The following is a 21,399-nucleotide window of genomic DNA, read 5'->3' on the forward strand; positions in this document are numbered from 1 at the left end:
GTCTGGCCCTTGCAGTTGCCTGCCTGGTCCCATGTAAAGCTCTCACCTTCAGTGGCCCCTAGGCCCTGCAGGCCACCTGCTTGCTAAGCTTGTCTCCACAGGCATACAGCATGTACAAGGTCATCGTCGCCTCCCTCTGACCTCTGCTGGCTCCCTCTCCCCTTCTGTCCTCCTTTCTCCTTTCTCTTGCCACCGTGACTTGAGCAGCCTCACACAGGCAGGGCGTTGGAAGGTAGACAGTGGGACAGGGTTTGCAGGCTGTTGTGTTGGAGTATCCTGGGGACGCTCTCCTGAGCCACTTGCCTGACATCCCTGGTGCCAAGGTGCTTGTCACTGGGCGTGCCCTGCCCTCTGCTGACCACGCAGGGACCCTCCCTTGCCTTCTTCCTCCGCCCTGTTACTTCCCACAAGTTCTGGCCTGGAACTCCATTGTCCCTGGGGCCAGGCCTTCTGCAGAGTAGCCTACAGGCCTGCCTGGAGAGCTGTTGTGGGCAGGGGCTGACAGAAGATTTTCACTCTCTCTGCAGTGTGCAAGGAGCCCCCCTACAAAGTGGAAGAGTCTGGCTATGCAGGCTTCATCATGCTCATCGAAGTGTACTTCAAAAACAAGGTGAGAGACTGGGTGGGTGGGGGGTGGGAAGTAACTGCCCAGGGGACCCTGACAGGAAGAAAAGCAGAAACTGGAGGTGAGCCAGCTGCAGTCCCCATTGGCCGAGAGGAGCAAGTGAGTATAGGTTGTTTGACCTAACCGGAGCAAAGAGGGAATGAAGAAAGATCCGGAAATCTCCAATCCGGTGGTCTGGCTGGACTCAGAGAAAGAAAGTGCAGCTGCCTGGCAGCTGGGCAGGGAAGCGGGGTCGTGCTGAACAAGGAGGTGGGGTTCGTGCACACAGCTGGGCAGGGAAGCGGGGTCGTGCTGAACAAGGAGGTGGGGTTCGTGCACACAGCTGGGCAGGGAGAAAGCTGCGGCGCCCACCGTGCACACTGTCAGCATTTGTAGTCGCTGTGTATGGTGCGTCCCCCTCTGAGCCTGAGGCTGTGGAGTTAGAAGGGACCTCAGTCTCCCACGCAGACCCACAGACACTTGACAGGCAAGTGGGGAGGCTGGGGAAGGGTGGCTAGTGTCCCTGAGCGAGTGGAGCACACTCAGAGAGGACTTTTCACAGCCTGCTCCAGAGTTCACTTCTACGAGCTGGGAACCTGCACTATGCAGTTGTTTCTCTCTCTCTCTCTCTCTCTCTCTCTCTCTCTCTCTCTCTCTCTCTCTCTCTCTCTCTCTCTCTCTTTCTCTCTCTCTCTGTCTCTGTATACATGTTTTATAGTTATTTACTCTGTGTGTGTGTGCACTTGAGAGTGAGGCACACACATGCTCACATGTACACACATGTATACACATGCTTGCACACACATGCACACACTTGGAGGCCAAAGGACAACTCGTGGGAATTGGGTTCTCTCCTTTTACCAGGGGGTTTTGGGGCTTGAACTCAGGTCTTCAGGGTTAGCAATAAGCATTTTATCCAGTGAGTCCTCTTACAGGCCCTCTTTCAGTTGTTTTGAAGTCTGTGATGCCTCGTAGGGCCCCTGAATGGTGACACAGTGTTTTCCTGAGGTGTGCATGTGGGTATGTTTACACGTGTGTGCGTGGAGGCCTGAGAGCATCTTCAGAGACTCTGGCTCCCCGCCTGCTTTATGAGAGCGCGGCCTCTCACTAACTTGACTCAGTGAGCTCTAGGCATTGCCTGTATATCTCCCAGTTCTGGGATTACAGATCACACTCAGCAGCAAACTCAGCCTCATGCTTGTGAATAAAAACTTCAACAGTGAAGCCGCCTTCCCAGGTCCTGATGTGCATTCTGGAAGTGTCACATTTTGCTCTGTTGGAAAAGGCCTCTGCTGCTTGGGGTCCTTGTTCCCCTGAGGCTGACTCTTAGGTCTTGTGTGTGCCGAGCCTGCAGGAGATTGAGAGTGGCAACAAGCCACCTCGTTGGCAGGGAGACAGGCTCAGGTGTGCTGCCTCATGGCAGCCAGTGCCGTTTCAGTGGATCGCAGGCATACGGAGTCTCAACCATGGCATCAGGGATGGAGCCAAGACCATGAGCTCCTCCCAAGATCGAGCAGCAGGATTCACACAGCTGTCCTTCCTGCTGTGTTTCAGGCATGGGCCAGGAGACTGTCACCTGCCCTGGGGCAGCTAAACCACTTCTAGGCTGGCAGGCTCCCATATCCTAGTCTCAAGAGCTGTTTGTAGTCCCCTGTGCTCAGAGACCTTGTGTCCCTGACACCTGTGAGCCTCTCCCTGCCTGATTACGCATGTGGGCTAGCCGTTCTGGTTCTAAAGACACAGCTCCTAATCCCAGCTCCCCACAGCCCTCTGAGGTTTGCATTGGAGCCTCTTGTGCTAATGGCCGGGAGGTTGTGCGGTGAGCACATCATGCCATGGGAAGCACCTCTGAGCATAGGCATGGCCTTGGTTACTACAAGGCCACCACCCCAGCTTTGTGGCGATAAATCCCCTCTGCTCCCCTAGGACCCAGAAGCAGATGGCTGTCTGAGGATGGAGTAGTCTGACTCTCTGGTTGCAAGGCTGTAGTCAGATGTGATCCCCCGGCCCCCCGTCCTTACATGCTGTTGGGGTTCCCAGTTCCCAGGGGTGGACAACACGGAGTCCCTGGACTGGGGCGCTCATGCAGTGGCCTGGGTGAAGACGTTTCCCCCTGTTCTGTTCTGCAGTTTGTCTGAGGCACATCCTAGGGTGGGGCTGTCCTCCAGGTCCTTGTGTATTGAGCAGACCCCATGCTGAGGGTGGCAAGGCACTGTTTAAAGGGAAAGTCACACTCCTGGTGTTTCTTAGTTACTGTTTAAAGGGAGAGTCACACTCCTGGTGTTTCTTAGTTACTGTTTAAAGGGAGAGTCACACTCCTGGTGTTTCTTAGTTACTTTGGCCATGGTGGGATGAACCAGGGCCACTGGCGGGGCTGCACCCACCACCTGCTTGGCCTTCAAAAGCAGAGCTGTGCCCTGCCTGCGCGGTCAGACGTGTCAGTAGGATGGGATGGCGGGCTGCGCCAGGAGCTTGGTCTCTGCTGCTCGTGCTCCTCGGGGAGGGGCTGTGGAGCTTCCTGCAGCCCTCAGGTGTGATGAAACACAGGCTGAGCTGGCTGCTCATGTACCCTCTGGGCCCAGAGCCCACGGTGACTGCCGTGTAGCCTGCTTCACCCCACAGCCACATCAGGTGCCCGGGCGTCTCTGCCCAAGGTCCTGAGATGCTGCGCTTCATCTGAGCTGCAAGTCAGGCGCTGTCACGAACCCCTTGTTTTCTCTGGACTGCTGACCATGCTCACAGTCTCATGTCCCCACGTGTCCTGGGGCAGTTCTTGGCTGACTGACTCATGATGGGTTCTCAAGTGAGGCTCTCTTGGCATCTGTAAGCACAGTGGCTTCCTGCCTGCACACGCGCTCCCGGGACAAAGGCTGGCCCAGGGAATCGTGTCTTGCCAGGAGTGAGCCCTGGAGGAAGCAGTCCAGTTGTGGGCACACCAGCCGTGTCTGTGCCAAGCATGGTCTTTCCTCCTTATCACCCAGGCTGCAGATACTGCCGTGCTGAGGGATGGGGCGTGGCCACGGCAGCGCTGAGTCTGCAGTGAGTGACAGCTGTGTGGTCTGCAGGTCGTGTTCCCACGTTGCCTTGTGTGTGTCTCCTGGGGAGGTTTGCTGAGGATTCAATGTCGGAAAAGCTCCAAACATGACCTAGTGCCATCAGGAGCTTCCTGACTGTAGGCCTGCATCGTTCCCTGCCATCTCCAGCCTCGGGGGTGGAGCCAGCAGTCACATGACTGTGGGTGCTACAAGTGCTAGGTGGCATACCCGAGGCGCTCACATCTACCTGCCGCTGTACCCCTAACTGCGTGTGCCGTGTGCAGATGTGCATGGCACTCAGGCGGGGGCACAGGACCCAGTGTTCTTGGAGGCAGCAGGAATCGGAGGCCAGACAGGGCTACAGGGTGCCCCTGCCTCAGCAACAGCAGAAAGAGCACAGGCTCTGGGTGGCATTCCATGTGCAGATTTCAGGACTGCTGCTGTCGCAGTGGACAGGTGACCTCTCAGGGTCTCAGGCTGTGAGCTTGGAAGGTTCTGAGGGGGCAGAGGGCAAGGGCCTCTTGCTTTGTGATGTGTTCTATGGACATATGTCCATGTGTGTCTGGGCCTTTCAAGGACAGCTCTGGCTTAGAGACTGAATGGTCACCCCCAGGGCAAGTCAGGAGCTGCTTCCTTCTGGTTTTTCATGTCAGCCTTTTTGTGCCTGGTCGGTGGGTGACCTTGTGTGTGCCTCTTTAAAGATCCCTGGTTTAATGACCTCAGCTGGTTGTGGGCATCATTGAGGTGGCTGAACTGTCAACCCTGTCGGCCCTGAACCATGATGAACCTAATGGTATTTGTCAGGGTGTAGTTGGCACCTCGGCTGTTTACTTGTTTGGTTGTGCTCTGCTGCAGAGCAATGACAAGCCACACCCAAGGCCATCCTGTCTCCTGCACTCAGCACATTCTCGAGGACCACTTTAAATACCGTGGTCAGAAAGTACATTAGATTAAGTTCAAGAGGCATAAGCAGCAGACAGCATGGTTTGTTGTACGTCAGGCTGTCCCTCGGAAGTTACAGACATGGAGCCCACAGGCGGGATCGCCACTGCAGCTTTTTTTTTTTTTTTTTTTTTTTTTTTTTTTGGTTTTTCGAGACAGGGTTTCTCTGTAGCTTTGGAGGCTGTCCTGGAACTCACTTTGTAGACCAGGCTGGCCTCAAACTCACAGAGATCTGCCTGTCTCTGCCTCCCAAGTGCTGGGATTAAAGGCGTGCGCCACCAACGCCCAGCCGCCACTGCAGCTTTTAACTGCTGCTGGGAATGGAGAGGCTATGATGGCCATGGTTGCATCTCTGCACTGGCAGATGCTGGTGGAAGGCCTGGGAGGAGTGGGAAGGGGAGGGGGGTCTGGGAGGAGGGCCTAGGGGGTGTGGGGAGGAGATGGAGCCTAAGAGGAGGGGGTCCTGGGGGGAGGGGGGCCTAGCTTCACCTTCATGTTCCATGATGGCTGCGCCGTTTTGACTTTTCACTGTTGATGAGATGTCCTGTGTCAGTGTGGCCTCAGCCATGGCCACTGTCTGTGTGAACCGTGGCCATCCCCTTGGACGGATGGGTGGAGTCTCTTGTTGATTCTTGCACTCCCTGTTGGCTCCCAGTGGTCACTGGTCACTGGTGACTTCTCTTCAGGAGCACGCCACACTCTCAGATCTGCTGCTGTGTTGTAGAAGCTCCTTGTGTACCCGGCCATTGCAGCTGCCAGATATGACATGACATGACATGATATGATATGACATGATATGACATGATATGACATGACATGATATGACATGACATGATATGGTGTCTGCCTTCCATCTGTAGCTGTTTTCTTATTTGTGTCCTATGTACAAAGACCTCACTTTTTTTATGAAATTTGATTATCTGGTTTTTCATTCTGTTTGTTTTTTGAAACAGTTTCTTTTCTGAGTTCAAGACCACACTGGCCTTGAACCCAGAGATCCGCCTGCCTCTGCCTTTCGGGTGCTGGGATTAAAGGTGGGTGCCACCAACGCCCGGCATGGTTTTCCTTTTTTGTACATGACTGCATTATCAAGTCTGTGACTCAGTTGCTGTCTGAGGACATAGAGGCTGTTTTAGTTAGGGTTTCTATTGCTGTGACGAAACCCAAAAAAGCAAGTTGGAGAGGAAAGGGCTTATTATTTATTAGGCTTATGACTCAGCATTGCTGTTCATCATCTAAGGAAGTCAGGAACTTAACCCTGGAGGCAGGAGCTCTGATGCAGAGGCCAGGGAGGAGCTGCTCACTGGCTTGCTCTCCATGACTTTCTTGAGCCCAGGCATGGTACCACCCACCATGGGCTGGTCCCTCCCTCATTGATCACTAAATGAGAAAATGCCATACAGTTGGATCTCAAGGAGTCATTTCCTCATCTGAGGCTCCTTCCTCTGATGACTCTAGCTTGTGACAGGTTGACACACAAAACCACCTAGACCCTGGGCTCTATACAAGTTTTTTGTTTTTCAAGACAGGGTTTCTCTGTGTAGCTTTGTAGACCAAACTGGCCTCGAACTCACAGATATCTGCCTACCTCTGCCTCCCTAGTGCTGGAGTTAAAGGTGTGTGCCACCACCGCCAGGCTGTGTTGTTTGCTTTTTGAGATAGGGTATCACTGTGTAGCCCTGACTGGTCTGGAGTCTGTCTCTGGAGCGCTGGGATCAGTGGCTTGTGCCATCATGTCCAGCTTCTTTTTTATGTGTGTACATTTATTATGTTTACTTATTTTGTGTGTATGCTCATCAGGAGACCAGAGCTCAGTGCATGAAAATCTATTCTCATCTTCCACCATGCATGTCCTGGGGATCAAACTTAGCAGTAAGCACCTTTACCTGGTTGACCATCTTGCTGAACCTTTCATTTTAATACAGCCCAGGGTCTCGGCAGGGGAATGATGTCTCCCACAGTGGGCAGGTCTTCTCACTTCAGTTAACCTAATCAAGGTAGTCTGCATGTCAGAGTCTGACCCCCACACAGACAACACCTCATCAAGGTGACAGGTGACATCACAGCCTCACATCTGCAGCTTCAGTGGATTCATTAGTACTGTAGCTTGTGTGCATGTGTAGGGCTTCCCGTGAGTCCCTCACATAATCTGCAGTCAGTCCATTGTTGCTCTGGTGAGTACTTCAGCATTGGTAAAGCGGGCATCCTCACCTTGCTCCTGGATTTAGGGGACGTTTCCATTGTTAATGTTGGGTGGGACATCTGTTATAGATCTGTTGTAAATAGCCACTATGGGTTAAGGAAGACTAGTTCTAAAACTAAAAAACAAACAAAACTTTTCCTCCCCCAGCATAGCTCAGGGTTCGCACACATCACAGGATCTTGTTCAGTGTCTGCGCACAGCACCCAGCAGCTTCTGTGCCACCACTGAGGAGGTGGCAGGGACTGACAGAGCTTCCCATGTCACACCTGCCCCTACCTTCCTGTGCCATTCGCTTTCATGATGAAGAGGCACTAAATTTTGTCAAGGGCCCTTTTTCTGCCACTATGAAGAAAACCATGAGGCCACTCCCTTCCTGTCACCCGCGTGCCACTGAAGGGAGCTTTGTGTGCTCTGCTTTGCACCCTGGGTGTGTGATGACCCTGACTTCACAGCTTGAGTCCTGTGTTCAGGCAGTGTGGGTCAGTAACTTCCTGTGGTGTCCTTGCCTTCTGTACGGGTTGATGCCAGCCACACAGACTGTCTTCAGGAGCGGCCCGACCGCCCCTCTTCTCACCGCTGAGCTCAGCAGGATGGGCTGTTGTCTTTGCATGTTCAGTAGGGTGCACCAGGAAGGCTTTGTGGTCCTAGGGCCATCTGTCTGTGGCAGGATATGTTTATAGTCGCAAGCTGGTTCCTCTGCCTGCCCAGTGCTGAGATACAAGTGTCACCCCTGGTCTGTCATTTCCAGGGAGTTCCTGACAGCTGCCTGGATCTCTTGTGTGTGGTGGACCTTTTGAGAATCTCTTTGTGTGTGTATGGAAAGTTATTTTGTTGGAAAGATATATTTTATGTGTTTGAGTGTTTGCTTGCATGTACCACATGTGTGTCTGGTGCCCAGAGGGGCCAGAAGAGGGCGTTGGATCCCCTGGGCCTGGAGGCTGACAGGTGCTGGGAGGCAAACCTGGACCCTCTGAAGGAGTAGCCAGCTCTCTTCTGGGCTGTCGCTTTGCTACAGGAAGAGGCCTGTTTTCCCCAGATGACTAATCTGTCTATGCCCTTAAGAGTTCCACTTTACTGTGTGCGCTGTGTGTGGTGTGTAGAGGCCAGAGGTCAGCGTAAGTGTCTTCCTCTATCTTGCCCCATACTTGGAAAGATTATTTTACCCTATCTTTTTAAAGTAGGATTTTGTTTTCTTTAAAAAAAAGTCTTTATTTTTACGTGTGTGGGTGTTTGCCTGCATGTATGTCCATGTGTAGGCCTTGTGCCTGCAGAGGCCAGCAGAGGGCATCAGATCCCTAGAACTAGAGTTGCAGATGTTGTGAGCCACCATGTGGGTGCTGGGAATTGAACCCGGTCCTCTGGAAGAACAGTTGGTGCTCATAACCACAGAGCCACCTCTCCAGCTCCTCTGTACCTTGTTTTGTGACCCAGAGTCTCTGGCTCACTGCAGCTGGAACCCGGTAGTGGCTGGGCAGGCTGATGGACTAGAGGGCCCTCCTGCCTGCCTTCTCCATGGCTGGGTTACAGGCGTGTGCTGCTGTGCCTGGCTCACACAGGGGCTAGAGGTCTGCACTCGGGTCTTTGCGCTTGTGACGTGAGCACTTTACCCTCCTCATGCTGGCATTGCATTTGTATGTTCTGTTTTTTCTTTTATGTGCGCGTATGTGTGTACCATGTTTACAGAACCCGCAGGGATCAGACGCTGGTGCTGGGTCATACGAGTGCTCTTAGCTGCCTGCCATGTTGTCTGCCACAGGCATGTCATCAGACAGGCCATTTGTCTGCCACAGGCGTGTCATCAGACAGGCCATTTGGAACTGATTACTTCCCCTGTCATCTTTACCCTCAATGTATTGTTTTCTTTTTATTCCAAGTCAAGGTCTCACTCTGCCCAGGCTAGCCTGGTCTTGGCGTCCTCCCCCTCAGCCTCCTACACACTGTGATGACAGGCACTACCCTGTGCCAGCTCCCGGGTGACTCTTGTCTGTGTCTCTGCTTGCTCAGGGGTGTGTCATATGGTTCAGCCTGGCGTGAGGTTCCCCAGCCTCTCTCCTGTGAGCTGGCAGTCCTCCCCCCAGGTCAGTCCTCCCCCGACGTCAGTCCTCCCCCCCCCGACGTCAGTCCTCCCCCCCGAAGTCAGTCCTCCTCCCTGAGGTCAGTCCTCCCCCCGAGGTCAGTCCTCCCCCCAGGTCAGTCTTCCCCCCCAAGTCAGTCCTCCCCCTGAGGTCAGTCCTCCCCCTCCCCCCGAGGTCGGTCCTCCCCCTGAGGTCAGTCCTCCCCCTGAGGTCAGTCCTCCCCCTGAGGTCGGTCCTCCCCTGAGGTCGGTCCTCCCCCTGAGGTCGGTCCTCCCCCCTGAGGTCAGTCCTCCCCCTGAGGTCGGTCCTCCCCCCTGAGGTCGGTCCTCCCCCTGAGGTCGGTCCTCCCCCTGAGGTCGGTCCTCCCCCTGAGGTCGGTCCTCCCCCTGAGGTCGGTCCTCCCCCCTGAGGTCGGTCCTCCCCCTGAGGTCGGTCCTCCCCCTGATGTCAGTCCTCCCCCCTGAGGTCAGTCCTCCCCCTGAGGTCAGTCCTCCCCCCTGAGGTCAGTCCTCCCCCTGAGGTCGGCCCCACTGCGTCTCGCTGTACTGTTGCTGACCTCTGCTGTCACTGGGAGCTGCTGCTTGTGTGGCTCAGGGTGCAGCCCCATGTTCTGTCTGCACTTCACAGTGTCCCTGCATCTGCCCCAGGGGACCTCAGGGCCTTACACTGGAGGGCACGAGGTTGGGTTCAGAGTTGTGCCCGATGTCCCTGTGAGTGCTCCTCTTGAGGACTGAACTGGGAAAGCCTCTCTCACAGTCACATTGATGTCTGGCTGGTTCTGAGACAGTTGTCCCTTGCTGCTAGCCTCGTGCCGGCCCAGTGAGTCCCCTCTTGGTTTAGGGCTGTGCACCTGGAAGACTGGTTGATCTGATTGTTGGGATGGACAGTGTCGTCCCATCTGTGCTCAGGTCTCCTGGGTCCAGTGAGGACATGTCCACAGGCCTGCAGTGCCCCACCACAGCCCCACCGTGGAGTCACATCCTAAGGCAGTGGCACACTATATAGGGCCCACATATTGGGTCCATAATGGCTCTGATCCCCAGCCCCCCAAACACAGCCGATTGCAGGAACCCTGGCAACCTCTCCTTTGCTCCCGTCTCCAGCTCTGCCTCCTCTGGGTTGTTAGGCAGCAGTGTGAGGAACCTTGGCTCTAGCTCTGCCATAGTGGGTTTGGTGCTGGCTTGGCAGTGGATGTTACCGTAAACACTTGCCACTGGGCTCCAGTTTCTCGGGGTAAGACTGGTGTGAGGTGTGCTCTGGTTCTGCTTTGTTGAGGGCATTTCCAGCATGTAATTCCTCACCTGAACCATGCACAGCCTGTGGCTGTCTCCACTGCCCTGTGTCACCGTGTCCCTCAGTCCTTCCTCCTCTGTCTGTTGGCTTTATTTTGGGTCAGGGCTTTGCTCCCTGGCTTTCTTCAAGTTCTGCGTGGCCAAGGATGACGGAGCTGTCCTCATGAATGTACCTGTGCTCAGGTTTGTTGGATCCTTTTCTCTTCTCTAAAAGATGGACTGATTTTTGTTTCATTGTATGAGTGTTTACGGTGTGTGTGTCTGTGTACCATGTGTGCCTCTGCCTGCACAGACCAGAAGAAGGTGTTTGGTCCCCTGGAGGTGGGGTTTCCAGCAGTTGTGAGTCATGATGTGGGTGCTGCGAGCAAGTGATTTTTTTTTTTTTTTTTTTTTTTTGGTTTTTTCCAGACAGGGTTTCTCTGTATTGTTTTGGAGGCTGTCCTGGAACTCCCTCTGTAGACCAGGCTGGCCTTGAACTCACAGAGATCCACCTGTCTCTGCCTCCCGAGTGCTGGGATTAAAGGCGTGTGCCACCAATGCTCTTAATCCAAGCCATCTGCAGGCCAGGTGGCGTGTCCCTAAGCTGTCTCAGGATGCTCCCACCGTCACAGAACCTTCTGCCTTTTACAGTGTCTGCTGCTGTTATTCCGCTGGCCCACACAGCCAGTGGTTCTCCGCCCTCGGGTCTCTTGTCCTGTCTTCTTCAGGGTGCATGACACCTCTCTCTGTAGTGCAGGTGCATGCTGCGGGCCTTAGAGGGGGAGCTTTGTCACCAGGTCTCTGGAAGGCCTTGTGGACGTGGTCTGTGAGGTGCAGCTGTAGCTACGTATGGCCTGGCTTTCTGACCAGATTGCCACTGGGACTTAACTGTCGTGGTGTTGCAGAAACCTGGACACATAGCAGAGCCTGGTGGCACAGGTGATCCCAGGAGAGGTCAGGATAAGGGCCCAGAGGACACAGAGGGTGCCAAACAGCTCTGAGGAGAGCACGGCAGAACTGTGTGTGTGCAGAGAGCAGTTTGTAGCGTGCAGACATTTGGAATATGAGCAGCCTACCAGCTTCGGGCTCCCTGCAGCGCCGTCTCTCTGCTCACGGAATGCTTGGACATGAGCCCTGGCGACTCACCAGGCGGCTCAGTGTGTGACCTGTAAACAGTCCACTGCGTGTCTGTAGGAGATAAGACTTTGTGACACCTCATCAGAGCGTCTGCAGACCTGCACTGCAGCAGCCTTAGTGTCTCATACACGCGCTTCCTGGTGCCTCATAGATGGCCAGCGTGTCTGGTGTGGGGGCTGAGGGTGGAACCTAGGGCCTCTCATATGCCAAGTACATGCCCTGTTGTTGGGCCACACCCATCCCAGGTGTGTGTGTGTGTGTGTGTCTGACTCTCTGTGTGCTTGTGTTTGTCTGTGTTTTGTGTGTCTGTGTGTGTGTATCTATGTGTCTCTGTCTCTCTGTGTTTGTGTCTGTCTCTTTCTCTGTGTGTCGGTCTGATTGTATATATATGTTTTGCTAGTCTATTTTGCTCAGAGTTTAAATTGGCTATCAGGATAGGCCTTGGCTCTTTGAGTCTTCCCCTCTCTCCCCCTCCCCCCTTGTTCTCTCTCCCTCTCAGCACTCACTGATGTGCTTGTCTCCTAAGAGCATGACCTGAGGATGACCCCTTTGCAGCATCTCTTACAAACTGGGTCCTCAGTCATATTCAGGCCACACTCAAATTTAGCTGACTACCGCTGCGAGTCTGTGAACCCCAAGCTCACAGCACACTGGGGTCCTCACGTTGGCTGCTGTTCTCACACACCCAGGGTGGGGAATGGGTCCAGGTGCTCAGCCAGCCTGCCCTGAAGCCCTCCCTTCCTCCTGAGCTGTGGGCTCCAGGCCCCTTGGCACCAGCACTGGTTTAGCCAGTTGGGTGGCATAGCAGTTGACTAAGGCTACACAGATGCTGGCTGACTGCCCACTGTGGGACTTTGTCTGGCGACTACAGTGCACCCATGAGGGGCCTGTGATGAAGCTGCTTGGAGTTGAGACAACTTGGGGATTAGCTGAAGTGACTGTGGACCTTAAACTTGGGGGGGGGCTGGTTAGCACACTGCTGGCGTCCTGGAGTGTAGGCACATCTCCACCTCTCAGATGCTGCATCCCTGGCGAGGTCCCGTCTTCCTCTGTCCTCCCTCACCTGTCCTGAGTCAGCATGGGGACTAAAGTGGTGGTAGTATATCCCAGACTGTTCTCCCTGTCACTCCATGGGGAACAGGATCAGCTGGTGATAAACTTGAGGACTGAAGCACCTCAAGAAAAACTGTGTGTGGCATGTGTCTGTAATCCCTGTGCTAAGGATGGAGGCCAAGGGATCCCTGGGACTCTAACCAGCCAGCCGATAATTGGTAAGTGCAGATCCAGTGAACCCTACAACTGAGGAAGACGTTAACTCTACCTGCTCTGCCCTGTGTGGAGAGTAAGTGCACACATGTGTGCCCAAGAACTTTGTCTTTCTCCTTAGGGTCCTTGCTTGCCCTTTTGGGCCAGCCCTCTCTGCACAGCCCTCCCAGGCACTCTGTACAGTGGCGGCCAGCGACAGTGGCGTGCAGTTGGTCTGGCCCTCCTGTTAGTGACTAGACTGGTGGTTAGTCCTCTTTCCTCTTCCGTCACCAAGTCTGAGCCCAGCCGAGCCATTCCAGACCCTCCTCCACTTATCCCTCCCCTCCCCGCCCCCTTCATTTCTCGGACCATTTGCTGAGCACCCAAGGTGTCTATTTGGTGCTGTCCAGTTTCTCTCTCAGTTGGGACACTGGGTCCTGAGGCTTGGTGGTCCCAAGGGCACTGTCTGAGCTCACATTTGTGCTGTTGGCCAGCAGGCTGGGCCCAGATCCAGTATTGCACAGTAGCAAGGCCCCCTCTGTCGCCTCTCCTTGGCCTACTTGTTTCCCTGGCTGTGCTCATTTTGTAGGGAATGCAGCGTCAATGTCCAGTTATCTCCACAGCTAAGATAGGCCCTCTGTGAGCATGGTGATGCTTGGGGTGCAGGTAGGGGCGGCAGGTGAGGGAGCCTGTGTGGACGCTGACTTCTTGGAAGGTGGTCAGCCCACTTGTGCACCTGTGCTGGTGTGCTCCCCCTCTTCTGCTTCGTATTGTGGCTGGAACCCGAGGGGCCACAGCCCCCATTCGTCCAGGCCAACTTCTGTCTGTTCCCCAGGCTGCGCAGAAACCCATGTCTAAGTATGGGGTCCCCACCCTCAAGGTTGGCCTCACACTCTATTGCCCTTCCCTCACGGTTCTTAGAGGCCTGTCGAGTGTCAGGTTTGCCATTAAAAGAACAAGGACACCCAGGGGCCACTCTGCTGCCATGTTGGGATGACACATAACTGACTGAGCCCCTGCTGTGAGTCACCCTGGGTCTCGGGAGCTTACACAGCCACCATTGAGTAAACTGTGACCTACACACCCCTGGGAAGCCAGGGCGACTCTGTCCCCTTCCCTCACCTACTGGAGGAGCACTTGGCAGACTCGGGGCATGGCTGTCAGAACAGGGTCACATAGGACTGGGGCCTGTCCTGCTGCCAGCAGGGTTCCTGACCAGTGCCCTGGCTTTCTGTGTAGTGGTTGTTTGTTGTGTTTGTTTGGAAGGATTGCTTTTGTTTTCTTGGGAATTGAGTTTGTTGGTTAGCTGACGTGACTCTCACTGCATTTTAGGAGGTTTAAAGGTCAGGCTGCTGTCAGTCATTGGGCTGGGCCCATCTCCATGGAGTAGGGAGTGGACCCAAAGGTCTCTTATTCTTCAGGGAGGGACTGGTCCTCCATCGAGGATGTTGTATAGGGGATGTATCGTGAGATGGGGATGGGGATGGCAATTCTCTCCTCATCCCAGCACTGAGGAGGTGGAAGCAGGAACATTGGGAGTTCAAGGCCAGCCTGAACTGTACTTGGTTTACACAACATCACCTGGCAGAGGGGACTTGAGTCACCCTGAGAATGGTTCCTTGTGGCTTCCATACCACTGCACACAAAGCCTCCCGAGAACCTATGGTAAAAGCCCACTCCTGCTCTGCTCACAGGATGGCCTGGAATGGGACCCAATGTCTTTACCTGGGGGGACTCCATAAGGAAAGAGCAGGGTGCCTTGCTATGTGAGGTTGAGGAAGGGCAGCCTCTAGTGCTCTGCAAGTTAATGGGGATCCCAGAGCTCTGAACCCTTTCGGAAGTGAAGGGCTCTATTCCATGTGTGAGTGCTCTCTCTGCATGCAGGCCAGAAGAGGGCATCAGATCCTATCACAGATGGTTATGAGCCACCATGTGGATCTCTGGAAGAGCAGCCAGTGCTCTTAACCGTTGAGCCATCTCTCCAGCCCCCCCCCCCCCAGGGCCCTATTGTTCATGACTATCAAGTCCTTTGGATGGCAGAAGACATGGGAGGTATGGACAGGCAGGGGAAGACCCTGTCCTGTCTGTCCAGTGTGCTGGCTTCCTGCTCACTGCTGATGGACTTCCATGCTCTGTTCTAGGAGGAGCCGAGGAAGGTCTGCTTCACCTATGACCTGTTCCTCAACCTGGAGGGCAACCCTCCTGTCAACCATCTGCGCTGCGAGAAGCTCACCTTCAACAACCCTACCACTGAGTTTCGCTGCAAGCTGCTCATGGCTGGCGGGGTGAGTGTGCCTGCCCACCACCTCTGCTCTGCTGGCTGCTGGCGTGCCTGGGCCTGGGTAGTCACAGAGCATGCCCAGGTGCTATCTACCCTACGCCTCTGATGGGCTGGCAAGAGGTGTGAAGATATGGGGTGGGGGAGCAGTGGATGTAGTGTGGGGAGCACTGTAGGGGTAGTTTGTATGGCTGTCCATGGTACATGTGTGTCTGCATATGTGTGCATGCAGGTGTATAAGCATGGTAATGGTTGATGGTATAGGTATGTGATTATGCATGGAGTGTGTTGTCTCGTGTACTATTTGAAGTCTGTGCATGTATGTGACATGTGTGGTTGTAGTGTGGAAGGTATATGCCTGGTGCTCAGAGTATGTTTAATGTAGGGTGTGTGTATTCTTTGCAGGTTATATGTGGTACCTGCTTAGGAGAGCATGGTGTTCTAAGGTGTGTGTGCATCATGTATGGTATATCAGGGGCATAGGGAAAAGGTATATGGGCTGTGTGGTGTCGTTTGAGATGTGTGTGAAGGGATGTGCCTAAATATAAGACAGAGTATGTGGTAATGTCTGAGATGGTGTGTGTATGTGTGTTTGAGTTTGTATGTGTGTGAGAGAGAAGGGGTGATATGGTCTGTGGGGTGTGCGCGCGTGTGTGTGTGTGTGTGTGTGTGTGTGTGCGTGCGCGTGCGTGCTAGAGAGAGATGTGAGGGGTGATGTGGTCTGTGGGGTGTGTGCGTGTGTGTGTGTGTGTGTGTGTGTGTGTGTGTGTGCGTGCGCGCGTGCTAGAGAGAGATGTGAGGGGTGATGTGGTCTGTGGGGGGTGTGTGTGTGTGCGTGCTAGAGAGATGTGAGGGGGTGGTGTGGTACGGGAGGCCTGTGGGCTCTCTGGTGGTATTGGTGGCCAGTCCTCCTCCCTGGGTCCATGGCAGCTAGGGTGTGTTTTTGGAATCAGGCACCCCTTTCTCTTGGTTCTACGTAGCCAGAACTGCCTTCCTCGGAATGGATGTGGTTGTTCCCAGGCAAGGGTTTGAGTGGGTTTGGAGCCCTGCATGCTGCCAACAAAGCTCCCTGACTGGCTGTGGTGTAGGGCAGTGGCAGCCTGGGATGAGCGCACAGACGGGTGATGCGGCTCAGCCCTCGAGTCCTGGAATGGCTGAGGGTGTGGTCATGTGCAGAGGCTGCTCCGCCCCTGCTGCCCTACGCTAGGAGCCTCATATCCACAGCGCGTGTGTGTGTGGGCGTCTTCAGGGCCCCAGGTCAGCTTCTTGGGAGCGTCGGCGTCTCAGGCCTCTCCAAGCCTCTCAGGTGCCGGGGGAGGGATTACCCAAGCTGTGGAGGTTTCCAGGGCGTCACCTGCACACAGCATAGGAGGAACAGGGAGGGAAGCTGTGTCCAGCCGGCCTCGAAGACAGACTGCAGTGAGGTCCCAGAGTGCTTGCTCTCAGGGAGCCAGACAGACAGACAGACTCTGCAGTCTCAGTTGGCCTGGCTATGAGACAGTGGCTCTCAGGTGACTCCCGGGACCAGGTAACTGTGGCCCTGTGTTGTTGACCTTCTGGGTCATAAGTATTTGTGGGGGTAGCGCTTGTTGTCCAGGAGCTGTGGGTATTAGGGTCCCATGTCCCTGTAGTGGCTCCAGGTTCTGTACTTGACTGTCCCTAGGAATGACCAGATGGCTTCTTCACTGCCCTAGCCAGGCAGCCTGCGGTGCCCAGCTTGGTCTCATTTGCTTGTGACCTGGGGTGGTTTGTACCAGGTAACCTGGCCCATGTGGCAGCTGGTCTGTGTGCTGTCCCCACCTGGCCTCGGGCATCTTGGCAGGGAACAGAAACTGCTGGCCCTGGTGGTTAGGCTGGCTGGGCAGTGGAGACGAATACAGTCCATGCAGGGACCGTCGAAGTCCAGCTGCCTGGAGCTGCGTGCTCCTGTAGTAAGCCCCTGCACTGTCCTGAAAGCCACTTACTCCCAGGACCGCTGTTCTGGGGCTCAGGCCTCACAGGTGCTTCTAGGAACTGGTGTTCCTGAGGCCCGCTCAGCTGGGGGACACACAGCCTCTCTGGGAGCCTCCCCTCTGAGGAGCAAGCTCCAGTGTCAAGTCACAGCGGGGCAGGTCAAGTCACTGCCGTCTTCAGTCAGTGTCCTGTGGCTGTGGGACATCAGCAGCCCAGAGGAAAGGTGTGGCTAGTTGCAGAGCCCAGGTGCTCAGAGCTGAGCACCGCCCCTCGGCGAGCCTGACCCCTTTTCTTGAAGCCCTCCTCCTGCCTCTCTCTGCTGCACTCTGCATGGTGTCGTGTCCTCAGTGGCTGGCTTCCATCTTTATGTGAACTTGCAGTTTGGAGGCCAGTCCCAAACTGTTGCCGGTGTCTTGGGAGCTGCTGAAGCAGAGTGGTACTTCCTGGGCCTCAGGCCGGTCCTCATTCCAGCCTGGGGCCCTGAGCTGGCCAGTGCTCTCCGTGGCCCCAGTGCTCTCGGTGGCCCCAGTGCTCTCCGTGGCCCCAGCTCTAGCCATTTCAGCTCTTCTCTTGCCCCCCCTTTACCCTTGGCCCTGGTCTTGGCCTCTGCCTTGCTGCTCGGGCTCTGTGTGGCCAGCTGCGTAACCCTGAAGTGAGGAAGGCTTGTCCCCAGCCGCGCCTGTGCTGATCCCTCAGAAGCACCTGTGCTTCGGCCTCTCCTGCTGTGCCTCCCTCCAGCCTCCTCAGCTCAGCACGGTCTGTGGCCCCAGCTGCATCTCTTGCTTTGCCACAGGCTGTGAATCTTCTTGGCCAGGGCTGCAGTCTGCTGGCCAGGACCCATCCTGGAGGCCTTGAGGCCGTCTTGGTTCCCTGCCGCTCTCCATCACAAGGACAGACCTGTGACTCCTCTGGGCAGCTGGCCTCCAGCTCCCTTCTCCTTCTCCAGGAGGCCAACTCCACGGCCGCCAGCCCATCGCCTGGTGCCTGTGGATAACCTCTGTCTCTTCTTTGTCACTAGGTGATGGTACTGCCCGAAGGAGCAGACACGGTGTCCAGGCCCAGTCCCGACTACCCCATGTTACCCACAATTCCACTCTCTGCCTTCTCTGACCCCAAGAAGAACAAACCGTCCCACGGCTCCAAGGTTAGTGAGGTGGAAGGAAGGCCAGCGTTGCAGAGCGTGGGCCTGACAGTCGCAGGCCATGGCTACCATGTGCTGAGCCCGGCCCTGCACACCTGCCGCCCACATCCCGAGCCTCTGCTCCTGCTCCTTGTCGCTTCGCTAGCTAGTGTGGCAAGGAGAAGTGCTTGTGACCTGACTGCTCATCCTGCGCCCTGCTCCTCTTGAGTCAGGCCTCCTGGCCTCTTTCCTGCCCAGCGGTGATTGGCCTCTGGCCACTGGGCAGGACATCTCCATCAGTCCCTTGGCTACCTTCTTGGTTTCAGCAAGGCCAGGCCAAACCTGTAGTCACTTCCAGGCTGCTGGTCAGCAATGCTGGCATGGGGCCAATTTGGGGGATGCTGGGAGTGGCATGTGTGGGACTGAGCTGAGTCTCAAGGACACATGGTCATCCTGTCACTCAGCCCTCTGGAAGGTTCTCTGTGGGCTTCCCGGAGTAGCCACCCCAGCCACAAGCTGGCCAGTGCTGTCAGCACCACCATGATATCGGAACCCAGAACCCTGGCCCAGGCCCGTCTCTCATGACATGGGGACTTGACCTTCGTGGGACCCTCTCGGGGTGACTGCTGACTCTGTATGTCTGTCTTTATTTCACCTTCTTCTTGCTTCATTTGCCTATAGGGCACTGTCAGTGAGGCTTCCTTGTGAGACTCGGCACCCTTGGGCCCCACAGGAAAGAAACAAGCACCAGGGTAGGCGCCTTCCAGCTCTTTCCACAAGGCTAGCAGGCCTGTGGCATCCTCAAGCTGGTTAGCATCTTAGAGTCCTAGCCAAGCCCTGATGTCACGTTTCACTGACCTTTGGAGGTTGGATGAGAGGCCAGACTTTGCTAGCAACCTGGAGCTTTCCACACACACAGCCTCTGTTCCTTGGGATCCAGGAAGGCTAACGGTGCTCTGTGTAGGGGCCTGCCTGGTGCTAGCCCTGCTGTGGGGCACTGCCTAGGGCCCCACAGATTTCTAGGCAGCACAATTCCTTCTTTTTGGATGACTCTCCCAGAAGCCCCAACCTTAGAGCATGGTCCAGACCTGAGTGGAGCCCCTGTACTACCCTGGCTGAGTAGTTTCTGACGGCCCGTGGTAGGAGCCAGGCCCACCTAGACCTGTCCCCTGGAGGTACAGATTGTGTCACCTAATGGGCACCGGGCCATGAGCCTTGGCAGCCTCTCTGAAGTGCACTTCTTGACTGCTGTGGAGAGAGGGCAGCACTGAGCCCGTGACAGCTCCATCCTCTCTGACTGCTTTCACAGTTTGAGGTTGGGGCTCACTGTGGAGCATTGATTGGCCTCCGGAAAGTGGGCCCTGTCATCTCCTCACAACTGTGTGCACGTTCTCATCAGCCAGTCTTGCCCCGCACTCCTGCAGTCTTGTCCTCTGCAAGAGAAGGTGAGGGCCACACTCATCCCGTTTCTTGCCTCCCTCCTGGCTTGCTGGGGCACAACTCCCCCACCCCCAGTCTCTGTGGTACACTTGTCACCAGGCCTCATGCCAGCTGCAGCGTTCCTTGTCAGGTTTGCAGGGACATGGCAGCAGGGCATAGGTCACAGTCCTGAGGCAGCTTTATTTGTCCCTAGACACCTGAGTGGTCCAAGTGAATTGCAGAGTCCTTGCCAGGTGCTTGTCAACCAGCTTGGTGTCCTCTGTGGTACTTTGAGCTGTGTCTGTGTCCTGGGGTCTGGCCTGCATGGGACGAGCTGTCGCTTGTCGAGCTCTGAGCTATTTGGCTGGCCATTACCACGCCTGCTGAAGAAAAGGGTGGAACTGGTGGAGGCAGGAGTTGAGCACTCCAGAATGGTCTGCCTGACTGGGGTGGAGAGGGGATACGAGAGTACTGCCTGGTGGGCCGCGGCCCTGCTGACAGTCATCATGGGCCCTGGCTTCTTTTCTGAGCCCTTTCTCTGTGAGGTAGGCACTCCTTCCCCCATTCACGGGAACATGGGTGCAGAAAGCTGGGCATCCCTCACTGGTCCCCATGACTAAGCAGGACTGCTCTAGGGTGGCACGTCTGTCTCCCTGGGATGCCCATGCCTGAGCCCTCTGGACCCCTGGGTCTAGCTTGAGAAGAGCCGCCTAGGCCGTCTGCCCTGTGCTGTGCCCGCCCTGGCAGCTTGCAGGTGCTGGCTGTCCAGCTCGGCTCCAGGATGGGTTGCAGGCACCGAAGATATGCACTAGGGCCTCGAGGAGAGAGGCCAACCACATCCTCCAGTCGGTGCAGCCTTGGGTCTTCCAGACTCGGGTAGCTGCAGGCACTGGGGACTGTAGTGGCCCACAAGGTTGTGGGCGTGGCTCTGCTGTGTCTGTTGGCTGCACCCTTTCACTCTGTAATTCTCTTTACACATTTCAGACAGGCACATCAGCCTGTGCCCAGGCCAGGGTGACAAAGTCCAGCAGCCCCAAGGTGCTGCTAACACGGCTCCCTCACCTTCCTGCCCTTGGCCTTGCAGGACGCCAACAAGGAGAGTGGCAAGGCGTCCAAGCCGCACAAGGCGGCCAGGGAGCACCGCGAGCGGCCGCGCAAGGACTCAGAGAGCAGGAGCTGCTCCAAGGAGCCGGAGCGCGAGCCCAAGAGTGCCAAGGAGCCTGTGCGCAAGCTGCCCAAGGAGGAGAAGGCCCCCGCACCCAAGGCTGCCTTCAAGGAACCCAAAATGGCCCTAAAGGAAACGAAGCTGGAAAGCCTGTCCCCCAAGGGGGCACCCCAGCCCCCTTCCCTGCCCAAGGCCTCCAGCAAGCGGCCCGCTGCCACGGACTCACCGAAGCCCAGTGCCAAAAAGCCTAAGAAGAGTGGGTCAAAGGGAGCACGGCGTGCCCCCGGCACTTCCCCCCGCACCTCCTCCTCCTTTCCTGACAAGAAGGTGGCCAGGGACAAGAGCAGCAGCAAAGGTGATAAGGGGAAGGCAGATAGTGAGTCTCGGGAGGCTAAGCGGACCCAGCAGGCTGAAGACTCGAACTCGGAGGATGAGGCCTCCTTCCGGTCAGAGGTGAGCAGGTGTGCTGGTTGCGCCTTGCCAGGCTGCCGTCTCCCCTACAGCAGCTCTCCCTTGCCCGTGCAGTATTAGCTGAGCTCCCTGGGGGCTATGGGCCATGTAGTACTGTGCCTCAGAGCCCCAGTCCTGGGTCACCCACTGAACAGGCTGTGGGTGTGGTGGCTAGGCAGGTGACTTTAACATCAACCCAACAGTTCACCCTCTGAGGTCCTGCTTTCCCAACAGGAGGGCAAGTGATGGCCACAGAGTCATCCAGAGCTCTTTCTCTGGGAACCTCCTGTGTCCCTCGCCTGCTCTGCATAGTAAGGTACAGGTACAGTCTACCCTCTCCCAAGGGACTGCCTGCCTGTGTAAGAGCTGTGGGCTCTGTCCTCTGGAGTTCTGGCACTGGGCGTGCTGAGTAGTAACCTTCCACAGTCCTCAGGGAAGCATCTCAGCTCTGCAGAGCCAGAGCAAGCAGCCTGTCAGGGCTTCCAGGGCTCATCACTGGAGG

At 55.9% G+C, this 21,399-nt stretch overlaps 1 protein-coding gene across 2 annotated transcripts in view; it reads left to right on the top strand.

Annotated features, from left to right (window-relative positions):
- The window catches only part of Mllt1 (MLLT1 super elongation complex subunit), a 43,040-nt gene that overhangs the window by 14,820 nt on the left and 6,821 nt on the right, over nt 1–21,399 (top strand). The window contains exons 3-6 of one of the 2 annotated variants that reach the window (XM_040739201.1): nt 528–610; nt 14,654–14,797; nt 17,762–17,887; nt 20,367–20,900. In XM_040739201.1, the coding sequence (XP_040595135.1) occupies nt 528–610; nt 14,654–14,797; nt 17,762–17,887; nt 20,367–20,900 (887 nt within the window). The remainder of the gene's footprint in view (nt 1–527; nt 611–14,653; nt 14,798–17,761; nt 17,888–20,366; nt 20,901–21,399) is intronic. The other variant, XM_040739202.1, reaches the window with a different exon arrangement.

The sequence above is a fragment of the Mesocricetus auratus genome, unplaced genomic scaffold, assembly GCF_017639785.1.
Source record: "Mesocricetus auratus isolate SY011 unplaced genomic scaffold, BCM_Maur_2.0 Super-Scaffold_100676, whole genome shotgun sequence".
In the NCBI taxonomy this organism is placed as follows: Eukaryota; Metazoa; Chordata; class Mammalia; order Rodentia; family Cricetidae; genus Mesocricetus; species Mesocricetus auratus.